General features: G+C 42.8%; 2 protein-coding genes across 2 annotated transcripts in view; one reads left to right on the top strand and one right to left on the bottom strand.

Moving 5' to 3' along the window:
* SUMF1 (sulfatase modifying factor 1) overlaps positions 1-7,283 on the top strand; it is a 26,926-nt gene extending 19,643 nt beyond the window's left edge. The window contains exons 7-8 of the mRNA XM_010003373.1: positions 5,611-5,670; positions 7,185-7,283. Coding sequence (XP_010001675.1) covers positions 5,611-5,670; positions 7,185-7,283 — 159 coding nt within the window. The remainder of the gene's footprint in view (positions 1-5,610; positions 5,671-7,184) is intronic.
* Positions 7,284-10,540: 3,257 nt separating this feature from the next.
* Positions 10,541-12,172, bottom strand: part of LOC104393850 (histone-lysine N-methyltransferase SETMAR) — a 29,901-nt gene continuing 28,269 nt past the window's right edge. The window contains exon 3 of the mRNA XM_010003372.1: positions 10,541-11,338. Coding sequence (XP_010001674.1) covers positions 10,541-11,338 — 798 coding nt within the window. The remainder of the gene's footprint in view (positions 11,339-12,172) is intronic.

The raw sequence follows: 12,172 nt of genomic DNA, 5'->3' as shown, positions 1-12,172 counted from the left end.
TGTCCATGCTACACAAAATCCAGCCAGCTAGAATGGTGTATTTTGTTGAATTACTGCTACTGTGGTATGATGCTGGGGAAAAAAAGAATCCTTTTGCTTAAGTGATGCACCTTCATTGCAGTGACTTATTTAAATGAGATCTTTGTGTCTGTAATGTCAGTCCAGCAAGTGCTTTAGTGTTGAATCAGTGTGGTGGTGAGAAAAATGTTTTGTGGCTTCTGCTCTGTTAAACTTCAGTAGCTGTGAGTTTGCTTGGGTTTTTTAGTTCAGCACAAATGTCTTGCAGACATTTCAGAAAGTATTTAAAAATTGGGTGTTAACAACAATGCTTTTAGGTTTTTTCAGTTGGAAACTAATTGTCAGAATCTAATGGCTGAGGCAGAGCTTTCAAAGTGAGTGTCAGTGGGTTTTTCTGGTGAAATGGATAAAGAAACTGAATCTCATAATGTGAAAAGATGTCCCAAAATAGCCAGGCTGCAGTATCTTCTGAGACATTAAAAATGATTAGCACCAGATCTATCAGAGCCAATCTCTTAAGTCTCTCCAGAGTACAAGTCAGTGTAACCTATATATAGGATGTCTTCTTTCTGCCTAGAAGACTGAGGAATTCTTCTAGAGGGTCAGAGCTTAGTGAAAGTTTTTTTAACATTTTTTAGTTTAAAATCTAGAGGTCTTCAGAGCAGTTTTTTAGTACTGGAGAGATTTTTGGGTATACTGTGAATTGGTTACACAGATTCATTCCCCCCACCACTGATCAGCTTGTGTTCACAAGTAATTACCAAGAGCAAAAATAAACTGGGACACCTTAAAGTGCTTTGAGTTGTTTGCTACTTTCTAAAGCATTAGGTTTAAATGATGCTTGAACAACAGAACAAACATTGTTCTTCCTCATCTTTTCCAGGCATAGAACCTGTGCCAGGTAAGCACTGAAGCCAAAGAAACAGAGCTGAAAGCTTTTTATGCAGCTCAAGAGGTGTCTAGAGTGCAAAGCCTGGGGCTGTGTCCTTGCAGTTCCAAGGCAGGAAGTGCCAGGAGCACGGGATGCTCTCAGCAGTAGTGAGGTTTGGGGCTGCAGCCAGAACTTCCAAGTTGGTGGCATTGAAAGCTGTCATGATGTCTTCTGGATGTAACTCCTCAGAGCAGAGTGTAATATAACTAGGCATTGGTTTGTACAGAGCTTTCTTTAAGAACTTAATTAGACATTTCTACAACTAAGTCTCAACTATTTTACTCCAGACATTTATTTCTACAGCAGTAGTGGCTTGTTCAAAGCATAAGGAGTGGGTGACCCTTAGTTTGTGTTCTAATTCTCATCAGCTTGTGTAGTGAGCTGCAAATGGCTCTGCTCATTTTTCCCTTGAGCAAATGAAAGTCTCCCTGTTTTTTCTTATGAGTGGAAAAAATCCACAGCTAAGATGAACCCATAAAAAAGGAAGCACCAGGATTTGTTTTTGTATGTGTGAGATCAATTAAACCTCAATCCCTTTATGGAGCTGGTTTAATTGTGGTGACTTCTGACTTGGGACTTTTTCTATACAGTGCAGAGTTTCTTATAACCTGCAGTTCTCTGCTGGAAAACTGATTTAACTGAAACCAGAGTGGCTGAGTAGCTGACTGTGCATAGAAAATTATGATGCAACTTCAGAAAGCATTTGTTTGATGTAAGGGAAGAAATACAACTTAATTTGAAAAAAAGGGCAAAGCTTCTGTGATGTTTTAATAACGCTTTAAATAATAATCCTACTTATAAGCTTTGGTAATGGAATGCACAACCACTTTGTAATTATGCAATCAGACTATAATATGTCTGTTACAACATTCTACTACAAAACAACCTTGTCAATATACATTAAATTCTGTTCTTTAATTCTGGGATTGGAGTCTGGGCAGCTCTGGCTCTGCACACCCAGCAAATGTTCTCCCACTGCAGTCCCAGGTGCTGCTCTTCTCCAGATAATGGCACAAACCAATATTGTTTGATGGAAGGAAGAATTGTGTGTTTTAATCAAATATGACCTCAATTGCCATGCTCTGATTAGTTTTTATTGTGGGAAAGCAGGATCAAAGCAGGTTTCCTTTATCTGTAAGGAAGGTACAATCATAAGCAAATACTAACATTGCAGGCTTTCTCCTTTTTTTATTTATGAGGACTGTGGTGTGGCCAAAGCTGGTGTGTGCACACTGTGCTTCACCAGGTGTGTGAAGTACCTGCATGGTTCTGGAAGAGCTGTTGGCTGGGGCAATCTTGGCTTTTCAGGATGCCACACTGGGCAGGTCTGTGGAGTTCTGTGGAAGACACAGCAGTGAAGTTTTGGGGGGTTGGTTGGTTTTTTTTCAGTGGTTTCTAAGCAGCCAGTGCTCGGACAGGAGCGAGGTTGCTGTTCTCCATCTGCAAGGGCTGCTGATGCTCTTGGTGACACTGGGGAAAGCTGAAGCAAATGGTGTGGGTGGGAGAGACACCTCCCAGAGAAAAGGACTCTGACCAGAGACGATATCAACTGAGTTGGACTTCTGCATCCAGCTTCTTGTGCTTGGGATTTTGTACCTGGGGAAGTGTCTGGGCACAGCTATGGGGAAATCTGGTTACCCAACTTTCTTTTATTATTTCCTCTGCTAAACTGTAGAGCAAGACAGGGAAATGTTCACAGCAAGAGACTTAAACATGGCCCATAGACAGCTGTCAAACAGGCTGTGATTCCTTCTCCAACTATTGTCTAGTTGTTTTCTGCTTTTCCAAGAACTTTGCCAGTTGCTTTATGATAAAATCACTGAAGGTAAATAATTTAAATGTTTTGCAATAGAACAGATTAATGGAGAGCAAGCATCAGAGAGCACTGCATCAGAGTTTTGCAGGTGATAAATTGTTCCAGTGCTGTAGTCCTGTTCAGAGGCTGAGGGGGTTCAGTTTAGGTTGGCTTTTTGTTACCAAATCATCTTGGATGTTCAGTTTTTGTCTGGTAGAAAGTATTTGTGACTAATAAAAAGGAGCTTCACATGCTTCTTCAGTGTATGTTATCCCTGTGTAATTGTTGAAACATATGACAGTCTTCTGGTTGGACAGTAAATCTCCTCATCCTGAATTATCATGCTTCTTTTAGCTTATAAAAGTTACTTTGGATCTAGTAGCAAACATTGCTGCCTTGTATTTGCATTACAACGTTTAATGGGAAATCCCACTCCAACAGCTCCATTGTTCTCTGTTTTGTTTTGTTCCCACGTAGCTTTTATTTAGGTCAGTTTTATTCTGGCTGCCTTTCTCCTGGCTTCCCTTAAAATGAGATTAACAGGCTGCTGGAGTTGATTGTGCTTGTTAGGGGCTTAGGGGCTCCCTGTGTCTACAGGCAAGTTCTGTGGAGACAATTTCCAGACTGGAAATGGAGTGATCCTGTCCTGTGGAGGAGCAGGCACTGCCTCTGGGTGTGGTTTCCCTGGAGTATTTGCAGGGTATCAGATACAGGAGTAAGCAAATGAATTCATTTAGCCTATCTCATGTCTAATTTCACAGTAAATGTGAAACTGCTGAAGTTTCAGTGTGGGGTGAGCTTTGGATAGGAGGACCTCAAAGCAGTCAGACTTGGTGGATGCAGCCAATGCTTTCTGTAGCATCAACTTTCAGGGTTTTCTTACAGTTCCTGTGCTTTATATTGTATGTTCCAAATAATTGTCCTGTGTTGACTCTTCTAGAACCAGGGCAGTGTGGTGACCAGGTGCAACCAAACTGGTCAGATCAGTGGGTGCCGAGGGGGGGAAAGCAGGAGAGAGTTGTCATTCCCTGTGAAATCCCCTCTTTAGGAACCTGCCTCTTCACACAAAATGATTCCTGGGTTCAGGGGTTACTCCTGAAGCCAGATTTTTCTTTGCTAACTGCATTTATATTGGTCGAGGTGTTGTTCTTAAGGCTTTGCAGAAAGCACAGCTCCCCTCAGGTCTTTCCAGGCTAAATGTCTGGGCCAGGGGAGACGAAGTCACTGGCAGAAACTTCTTTGCAGTTTTCTGTGTTTAACCTATCATGGTACTTTTTAAATGTTTGGGTTTTTTTGTTGTTGGGAGTTAGTTTGTATCCTTTGCACAGTTTAGTTTGTAGCAATGAATTCTTTTCCCCTCACTGCTAAAACCTGAGCTGATGACTCTCTTATGACCTGTATTTGTTGATCAAGGTAGTGAATGCTCTTAGCAGAAGATGCAGGGGTTTGGTGAACATTGTGACTCTTTCTTTTTTTCTTCCTGTATTCCACAAATTCTTCTGGTAAGGTTTTGTCTAGAAATATAGACTTGATTTGTACACCCCAGCAACCAGTGAAGAGACAACAGTTTGTACCTCGAGTGAAATGAAAATTCTTTGTTGGAAGCTTGTGCATGATAAGAAAGTGGTTTTTGCTGCACACTAGTGTGATGTACAGAAACATATGCAAGTCTTACAACTGTGAGAGGATTCTTACTGGCAGGACTAACTTCTAGGCTGGGCTTGCCAGTTGACCAATAAAGCACAATTTATTTGCTCGATCTTGTTTGTCTCTTCTATAAGATGGATATTCTTGTGGCTCCTTCCTAAAAGGAGTCTCATGCACTTGGAGTGTAGAAAGCATGTCAGAAGACTTGGCAGCCCCAGCAGGAACATGAGGTAGAGCAGGAGTCTCTAAGGGGTAGATGAGTGCAGCAGTAACCTTGCTTGCTGGGAGGAATGAAGTGAGGAATTGCTTGCCTGGGTAATAAACAGGCATCCAAGCAAGCAAGAGTGTGTTATCAAGGAAGCCCAGCTTTTCACTTGAACTATTAGGCCATGTTTTGGAGTTGGAGTTGAAAAAGAATAGTGAAATAACCTTGTTAAATCAATTCTAGGGCCAATTTTGTAAGCACTTCAAGTAAATCACATACACTGAAAATGTGCACACAATTACATTTGTTGCTGTTAAGTGCAGTGCTTTCTGCAGACCTCTTTAGCTGTCATGATCCCACATTACAGCAAATTTAGGGCACAGTGACTGGGAAATGATACAGAATGTCTTCCTACGTAGTCACCAACTTGTGTTTCAGACTGGATCTTGGACTGGAAAGAGAATAAGCACCAAACATGGGGCACTGCAGACCCTTATCACAGCTGGTCTCCAAGCAGTGTATCTGCATCTAGGGAAGTGGAGGTTCTCTGAATTCCTTTTGGAGGCTCATGGGTTTCTAAGTGTTTGTCTCATAGCTGTGGAACTGAGAATCAGTTTCCATTACACCTGGAGGTCAGTGTGTGACATTCCTCATGTCTCCTTAGGACATGTCTGAATTTACAGACTTTTCCAAGCTCATCACTCAAGATTGCCACTCTGCTCTTTACAGCCTTTTACCAGATGCTCTCCAGAAACAGGCACTCTTAGCCAGTGGCAGCAACTTGGATGTTAAATATTTGCAGCAGTGGGGAGGGAGACAATTGCTCTCACCTGTCTGCAAGTCTTTTACAACATAACTATTTCAAGCTTTCTGGTTCAGACAGAGTTGAAATTTACTTACTTTGAATATTTATGGCTGCTCCTTCTCCATCTTCCTGTTCTTGCAGCATTTTGCCTTTCCCCTGTCATTGGCAGTTGTTATTCCTTGAATGCCAACATGTTCTCTTCTCCACAGAAAGGACCCTCATCAGGGACAGACAGAGTGAAGAAGGGTGGATCCTACATGTGCCATAAGGTAATGTGAACAGGCCTGCAGGGTTTCCATATTGACCCTTCCTCAGAAAGTACCTGACTTGACAAGGAAATGATCTTCTGACAGTTTCCTGGCAGCCTGGGTGCTTGTTAAGGGGTTTCATGCAATTTAGGGAAGAGCAATACCTAATGGCCTTAAGGAATTACTTTTTATTAGCTTGGAATAAAAGCAAACAAAGAAATTACTGGAGCCAGTATGTTTTTAGATATAGAAGTTCAAGGTGATGTTTGTTTCTAATGCTGTATTTATTATAGTGCTTGGGTGGCACTTGTCAGAGCAGAAAGCATGAATGTGACTGTTGTAGTTTCAGAATGACCGGAAAGGGTACCAGGTGCTTGCTGGAGGATTGCTGGGAGAGGAGTGTTTTAGCTAAGCTGACAGCAGACTTGAAAGTCTTTCTGCATTGAAACAAAGCAATAGTTGTTCATGACACAAATCATGTTTTAAACTCTCTTCATACAGCATTGGAAACAATGCTCATTGTGGATCTCCTTTCTCATTAAAGCTGCCCTGTTCTTTTTCCCTTTCAAAGCCTGCAGCTGGCAAATGATTGTCATAATTAGATTACGTTTTCTACACTGAGATCCCATTTTCTACACTGATTTCTTTCTTAGGTGAAATCAATGTCAGATGTTAATTAGCAGTTTTGATTAAATTAACACTGGAATAGATCCTTCTACAGTGATGAATAACGTGACCCATTTTAAAGGCTTGTGAAGATTCTAGTCTGTCCTAATCTTTTTTTGTAGGTGATAAAACTAGGCTGTGTATCAAGATGACAAACCCCACTGAACACTATCAGTACAAGGGCTTCTTCTTTGGTGCCTACAAATCTATTCAGACTAATCTGTTCTGCTTCTGTTCCACCTCTGAGGTGACACAGGCTAAAGTTTGCACCTTTTCACTTGTACACTTTTATTTTCCAAATAGTTCAGGGGCTAAGTCCTGTGCTGTGCTTTTAAGGGGTAGGGTAGAGCTCTTTGGTGAGAGAGGGCAGCAGCTCCTTTCTGGCTCTGCTATCCCAGAGCAGGTGAGGAGCTGCTGTTGGAACCTTCTTAGGTGGAGATCCTGTTCACTCCTGGAGATCACCATCAGTGACCTGCTGCTTCTGCTGGGGTGGCTGGTTCACAGGGCTGTTCCCTTGATGACAGCCCTCACAGTTGTACCAACTGGACTGTTTAGTAGCTGTGTCCAAACTCCTGAAGGGGAGTTTTAAGATGCTTTCCCTTCCTTTGAGGAGCAGCAGAATGGTCACCCCAGCTTTGTCCCAGCACAGGGTGTGTGATGCTCATGTCATCAGACACTTTGCCATTCAAATGACCTTTTTTCCTTTTATTTCTATTTTCTAGCATGGTGAGGTTGATCTCACGGTGAGGTTGAGCTGAGTACCAGCTCATTGATCTGACAATATTTGAAATGCTGTGCCCTATTAACCTACCAAGCTCCTGCCTCAGGAAGCCCAAGCTGTACTCTGAAGTTCTCTTCTCTCTTGGCAGTCCTACTGCTACAGGTACCGCTGTGCAGCCCGCAGCCAGAACACTCCTGACAGCTCTGCCTCCAACCTGGGCTTCCGCTGCGCCGCGGACACCGCCTGAGGGGCTGCATCCCACCCAAGGAGGGACACAGCTGTGCAGTGGCACTTGATGATGGCACAGAAGAGAGAAATCTAGTACTTGAACTGCCTGCCTGGGGGAAAGAATTCAACATTCCTCAGAACTGCTCAAAGAACTTTCCTGTATTTCTCTCTGGGGAAGCTGGCCTGGGCTTTGATCCTGACCAAACGTTTTCTCAGGGAGTTCCGTTGGTTTTAGCAAGAGCATCCTGGAGCCAGTGAGCCCAAAAATGAGCAGAAACATGCCAATTGCTTTTTAAAAGGTTGATGAATAGCTCCTTTAGAAAAGATCTTGGTTTTATTTATGTATAGCTGGAATTTCTACACTTGAATCTAATAAACCAGGACTTTACCAACTTCTAGACAGCTTTAAAGGAAGTTGAAGGACAGACAAGGACTGGAGGACAGACAGCTGCAGTTTGTGTAGCCCTTGTGTTACATTCCTGTTGCAGTGAAAATCAGGTCCTGAAATGTGCTGCTTCTGCTGAGATACTTGCTTATCTTTAGAAAGTGCCTTCTGCAACTGAGGGATGATAATCCTCAGGTGATGATTAAAAATGTTGTACATATTTGAATAAAAATGCAAGGATTTCTTTATGCTGAGGACTCCTATCCATGGAAGAACACTGGTGGCTTCCTTTGTCCTGCACATGGGGTAGGCTTACTTTGGGGACTTGACAGTTGCAAAAATGGCATTGTTAGAAACAGAAGCTAACAAATGATTACACACAAATAAAAGACCATTGAAGTGAGATCAGAGGTAACTCTGAGCCCTAAAGCCTAGTAAGGTAAATTTTGAAACTTTTTCTTTAAAAAGAAAAAAAGAAATCCCTCTTAAAAGGAGAGCAATTTTAGCGAGCTGGAAAGGAAATAGGAATAATGACAGCTCCCTCATTTTGGAATCCACATGTATTTCAAGCCTTTCACCAAGTGTTTTGCACTGTCACTCATACCAGAGCACAGTATCTGGTAATTTCTGTGCCAGGCTGTGGGCAGCAGCTGGGCCTGAAGGGTAGGATTGCATGGGGACAGAAGGCTGGGTTGTGCTCTCTGGTTTAAGGCTTGTGATGCAAGGACTAGATATGGCTCATGGTGTTTGGGAGGTTCTGTTTGGGGCTATTTTTTTTTTTTTAAATCTATACTTCCTTAACTACTCAAAATCATGCCAAGTACCTATTCATAACAGGAAGGTAAGAAACAGTGCTGTCATCTTGAAAACCCATCTAATCTAGAGGAATAGGAATACAGGTGGTATAAAACTAGTCCTGAATCTTTTCCAGGATGGAGAGAGGAAGTCGACTGGATCCTCCACTCCCAGCCCTTCAGTCCTGCAAGCTGAAGGTGGCTGGCCAGATGCCTTGAGGGGAAGAAAACCAGATAAGCCTTTAAGTAGGAGAGGAGAACTTGCAACCTGAACTGTGCTCTGTTATCTAGTGCAGGGTGCATTCTGGGTTACTGGGCCTGGAGAGCTCTTCTGCAGAAGCAGGGACCCTTCATCAGGCCAGGAATAAAGGTAATGACCATGCAGCTTGTTCCCTACTGCTGACAAGCTGCTAAAATCCTCTGGAAACTTTCTGTGCTGGTACGAATGACACTTAATCATTAACCCCTGGTGATATTTGTCTTAAATTGAAACCACAGCCATAGGTAAAGCTCACCAGTTCTTCATAGCAGAAGCACGAAGATACATAGTAAATAGGGAACAACTAATGCTGAAACTTACCAAGGAAGAACAGGTAAACACAAAGTGCATGTAAACACAGTAAGATTTTGTTTAGCAAATGGCAAAATATCAGCAAAATATCTCTTATCCCATGTCAGTATCAGGTTAATCTTTCAGGTCCAAAGCAAAGTTCTCTTTTATTAAAAAAAAAAGTGGCCAATGGCCTGCATCACCCCGAGATGTGCTGCCTTGTGTATGTTACATCCAAGGTCATCAAACAGCACAGGAATAACCCAGGGTTTGTGCCACTGGCACATTGTGGCATTGTTGTAAAAAGCAGCAGTGCATCTTATCTGTCACTTATCAAAGGTGGGGGAAATCCAAAACAAGCTTGTTTGAAGCTTTCTTGATTTAGTGGTTGTAGCAAGGAAGGGATGTGCAGTCAGTTGCAGCACATGCCCCATCCAACAGGCTCCCTGGTGGGTCCCTGCTGTAAGGAGATGCTCAGCAAAGCTGCACATGTTGGGTCTGTGCAAGAATGGTGAGAAGAGACACTGACCTCTCTCTGTTGGGAAAGGACAGGCCTTGTTTAACACTGCCTGGCTCTGGAGAACAGTGAACAGAGACCAGCTTGTAGCTGAAAGGAACACTCAGGGCTAGGCCAACTGTTCAACAATGTAAAAAGTCAAGTCTGGTGTTCAGATGTGCTGTTCTGTTTCCTCCTTCAATCCCTCTCAGCAGTTGGAACAGCAGCAGGATACTGCTCTAGACTGCAGGGTCTGAATTTGCCTGAGTGTGCAATGACTGTGCTGGAAAGTACCATGGATGTGTTGCTTGCTGTTATTGCCAATGTCTAATTAGATGAGCCTTAAGATAGGTGTAATTTTTTTTTAAAAAAAGATGATTGTACTTCTCAGAGACTGCAGGTCTGTTTACACCAGCTAAATGGTGATAAAACTGAACTAGTCACTGAAAATCAGATTTTGGTGTGAAGCTAGATGTGACTGGGGATGGAAAACAGTGGGGGATGAAGCACTCAGGCTGATCCTTCTCAACAAGTTTTTTACATACATAATAATTACGTTTTTGTGGAGAGAAAAAAAATAGAGCAAGTAATAAAACAAATATAATTTATTTTAATAGGATTTAAGAAACCTGATGTCCTCACAAATACCAATGTTCCTTGTTGTCATTCTCTTGTGTAACTTTCAGTGACACTTCTCCCTGTTACCACATGTCCTTTCTGTGTACCAATGTTCAAGTTCATTCTTTCTGAAAGGTACAGACTGAGAGCTGCTTTACCATCCAGCAACTTGGCAGAGGAAAACCAGAAAAAAATCACCATTCCTGGCTTGGTAGTGGATTTTGGAATATCCTGAAGCTCCAGTGCTCACTTCTATCATACCATCCACCTTGAAAACTGTCTCTAGGAAGTTGCATGAAGTTATTCTTACAATCTTGTCTTCTAGATGTTTCTCAGAACCACACATGCTTCCTTGGTGGAATCAGTTTTATTTAATGGCACTTTAACTACTAGGGAAAATGATAGTTGTTAGGTATGCTTAGGAACTGAAAGGCTATAGAGAGCTCCCTGAGCAAGTGTCCAGTGAGGAAAAGAGGGAGCTGTCCCAAGGTAAGAAGGAAGCACATGTGGGGGAACCACAGTAGCAAGGTTTTCTCAGTCTGCTATCTTCCTCTGAAGAGTTTTGTTCTCTGTTACTTATTGGTAAATTATGGAATCTTCCAGAATAATCAAATGACAGTTCCTCTCCAGCAGAAATATCAGTGGCTGCAAAAAGTGCCAGTTTAGGCACCATTGAGTCAACTCGAACTGGCACCATAAATAAATTTGGCTCACAAGAATGATTCAGGAACCTGCCCACGTTACCAATGTAGGTTGGGTCAACAAATGTCTCCATTATCTCACCACTGTGCAGGTGCTCCCTCACTGCTATGATGTAGTTGGAATCCTGTGGTGTCTGGGCCTGAGTTCTTCTCCGTGCCTCCTGAAAGCCTAGAACTTCACCAGCATACTCACAAACAAATCTTCCTTGAGCTATGAATTCCAGAGTACGAAGACCCCACCCTTTCTTCTCAGTCTGGAAAACCTCCAGCCTGAACTGCAGGCCCCTCTGCACAACCCTGTTCTGACAGGAGTCCTGACACTGGCACAGGGTGTTGCACTCGAAGACGGGCCGGGAGTACCCCTGCTCTGTGCCTGTAGGCCTGAGGCACAAGCTGCTGTAGTTCTCACCATGGGCAAGACAGGAGCACACCTGAGCCACGCAGGAGCTGCTGCGACAAGAACATCCTGGAAAGGTGATCTCAGTGGGGTCAATGCTGCCATCTGCTCCAGCCACGTTGTCTGGGCTGTACTGCAAAAAGAACAAGAGTCAGATTCTTGTCACGTCCAATGCTGCTTTCCAGAGGCTCTTGAGTTTTTAAGATGTCCAGGTCTGGTAATGATTGATCTCTGAGCTGAACTCACAAACACTTCATTTTCCTGCAAACTTCTAACTAGAAGTCTCTTTCTTTTCTAAAACGTTGTAAATAATGCAACTCAGATATCCTATACAGACTGAAAAAGAACTGACAGTCTGTGTTGATTTTCTTAGCTGCAAAAACATGCCAGCTGATTGGATCTAGTTTAGTAGAGAAGATTTTAATTTATAGAAATAATATCTTTCAAGTAATTTTCCCCCTTCAAAATGCTTGATAAGCTACTTAGGTGCTTAGTCTATAGTGATTTGAAGCCACAAACCTTCAAATGTCCATTTTTATTAAAAATGAAGATACTTTATCTCTTCAACAAGTTGTATTCCAACCTGTTCCTTCTAATTCTAAGTGATGAGGGTGTTACACTAGCACAGCTCTATAGTTAGACAAATGCTGGACCTAATTACTCTCTCACCAGGGTAACATGTGAGAGCATTTCCTTCACCCTAACTCCCGTCTGTGGGAACAGATGTGCTCACATTCCAGCAACCTAAGCTGACAACCACATTCTCAAAATTACACTAATGCCCCCAGCGGGTGAATGATTATAGAACCACGGACCGTCGCAGAAAAGCAGCTGATGGAAACTTCGCTGCACTGAAAATGAAAACATAAACCCAGCCACGCGTGTATTTTTACTTGCTGCTCCCCAAGAGGCCCTCCCGTCACTGAAGCCAACTCAAGTTGTGCCTCCAGAAAACGCCTGGGGCGGG

This window comes from Chaetura pelagica, unplaced genomic scaffold, assembly GCF_000747805.2.
Source record: "Chaetura pelagica isolate M959 unplaced genomic scaffold, ChaPel_1.0 scaffold328, whole genome shotgun sequence".
Classification (NCBI taxonomy): Eukaryota; Metazoa; Chordata; class Aves; order Apodiformes; family Apodidae; genus Chaetura; species Chaetura pelagica.
This window is presented reverse-complemented; position numbering and strand designations above follow the sequence as displayed.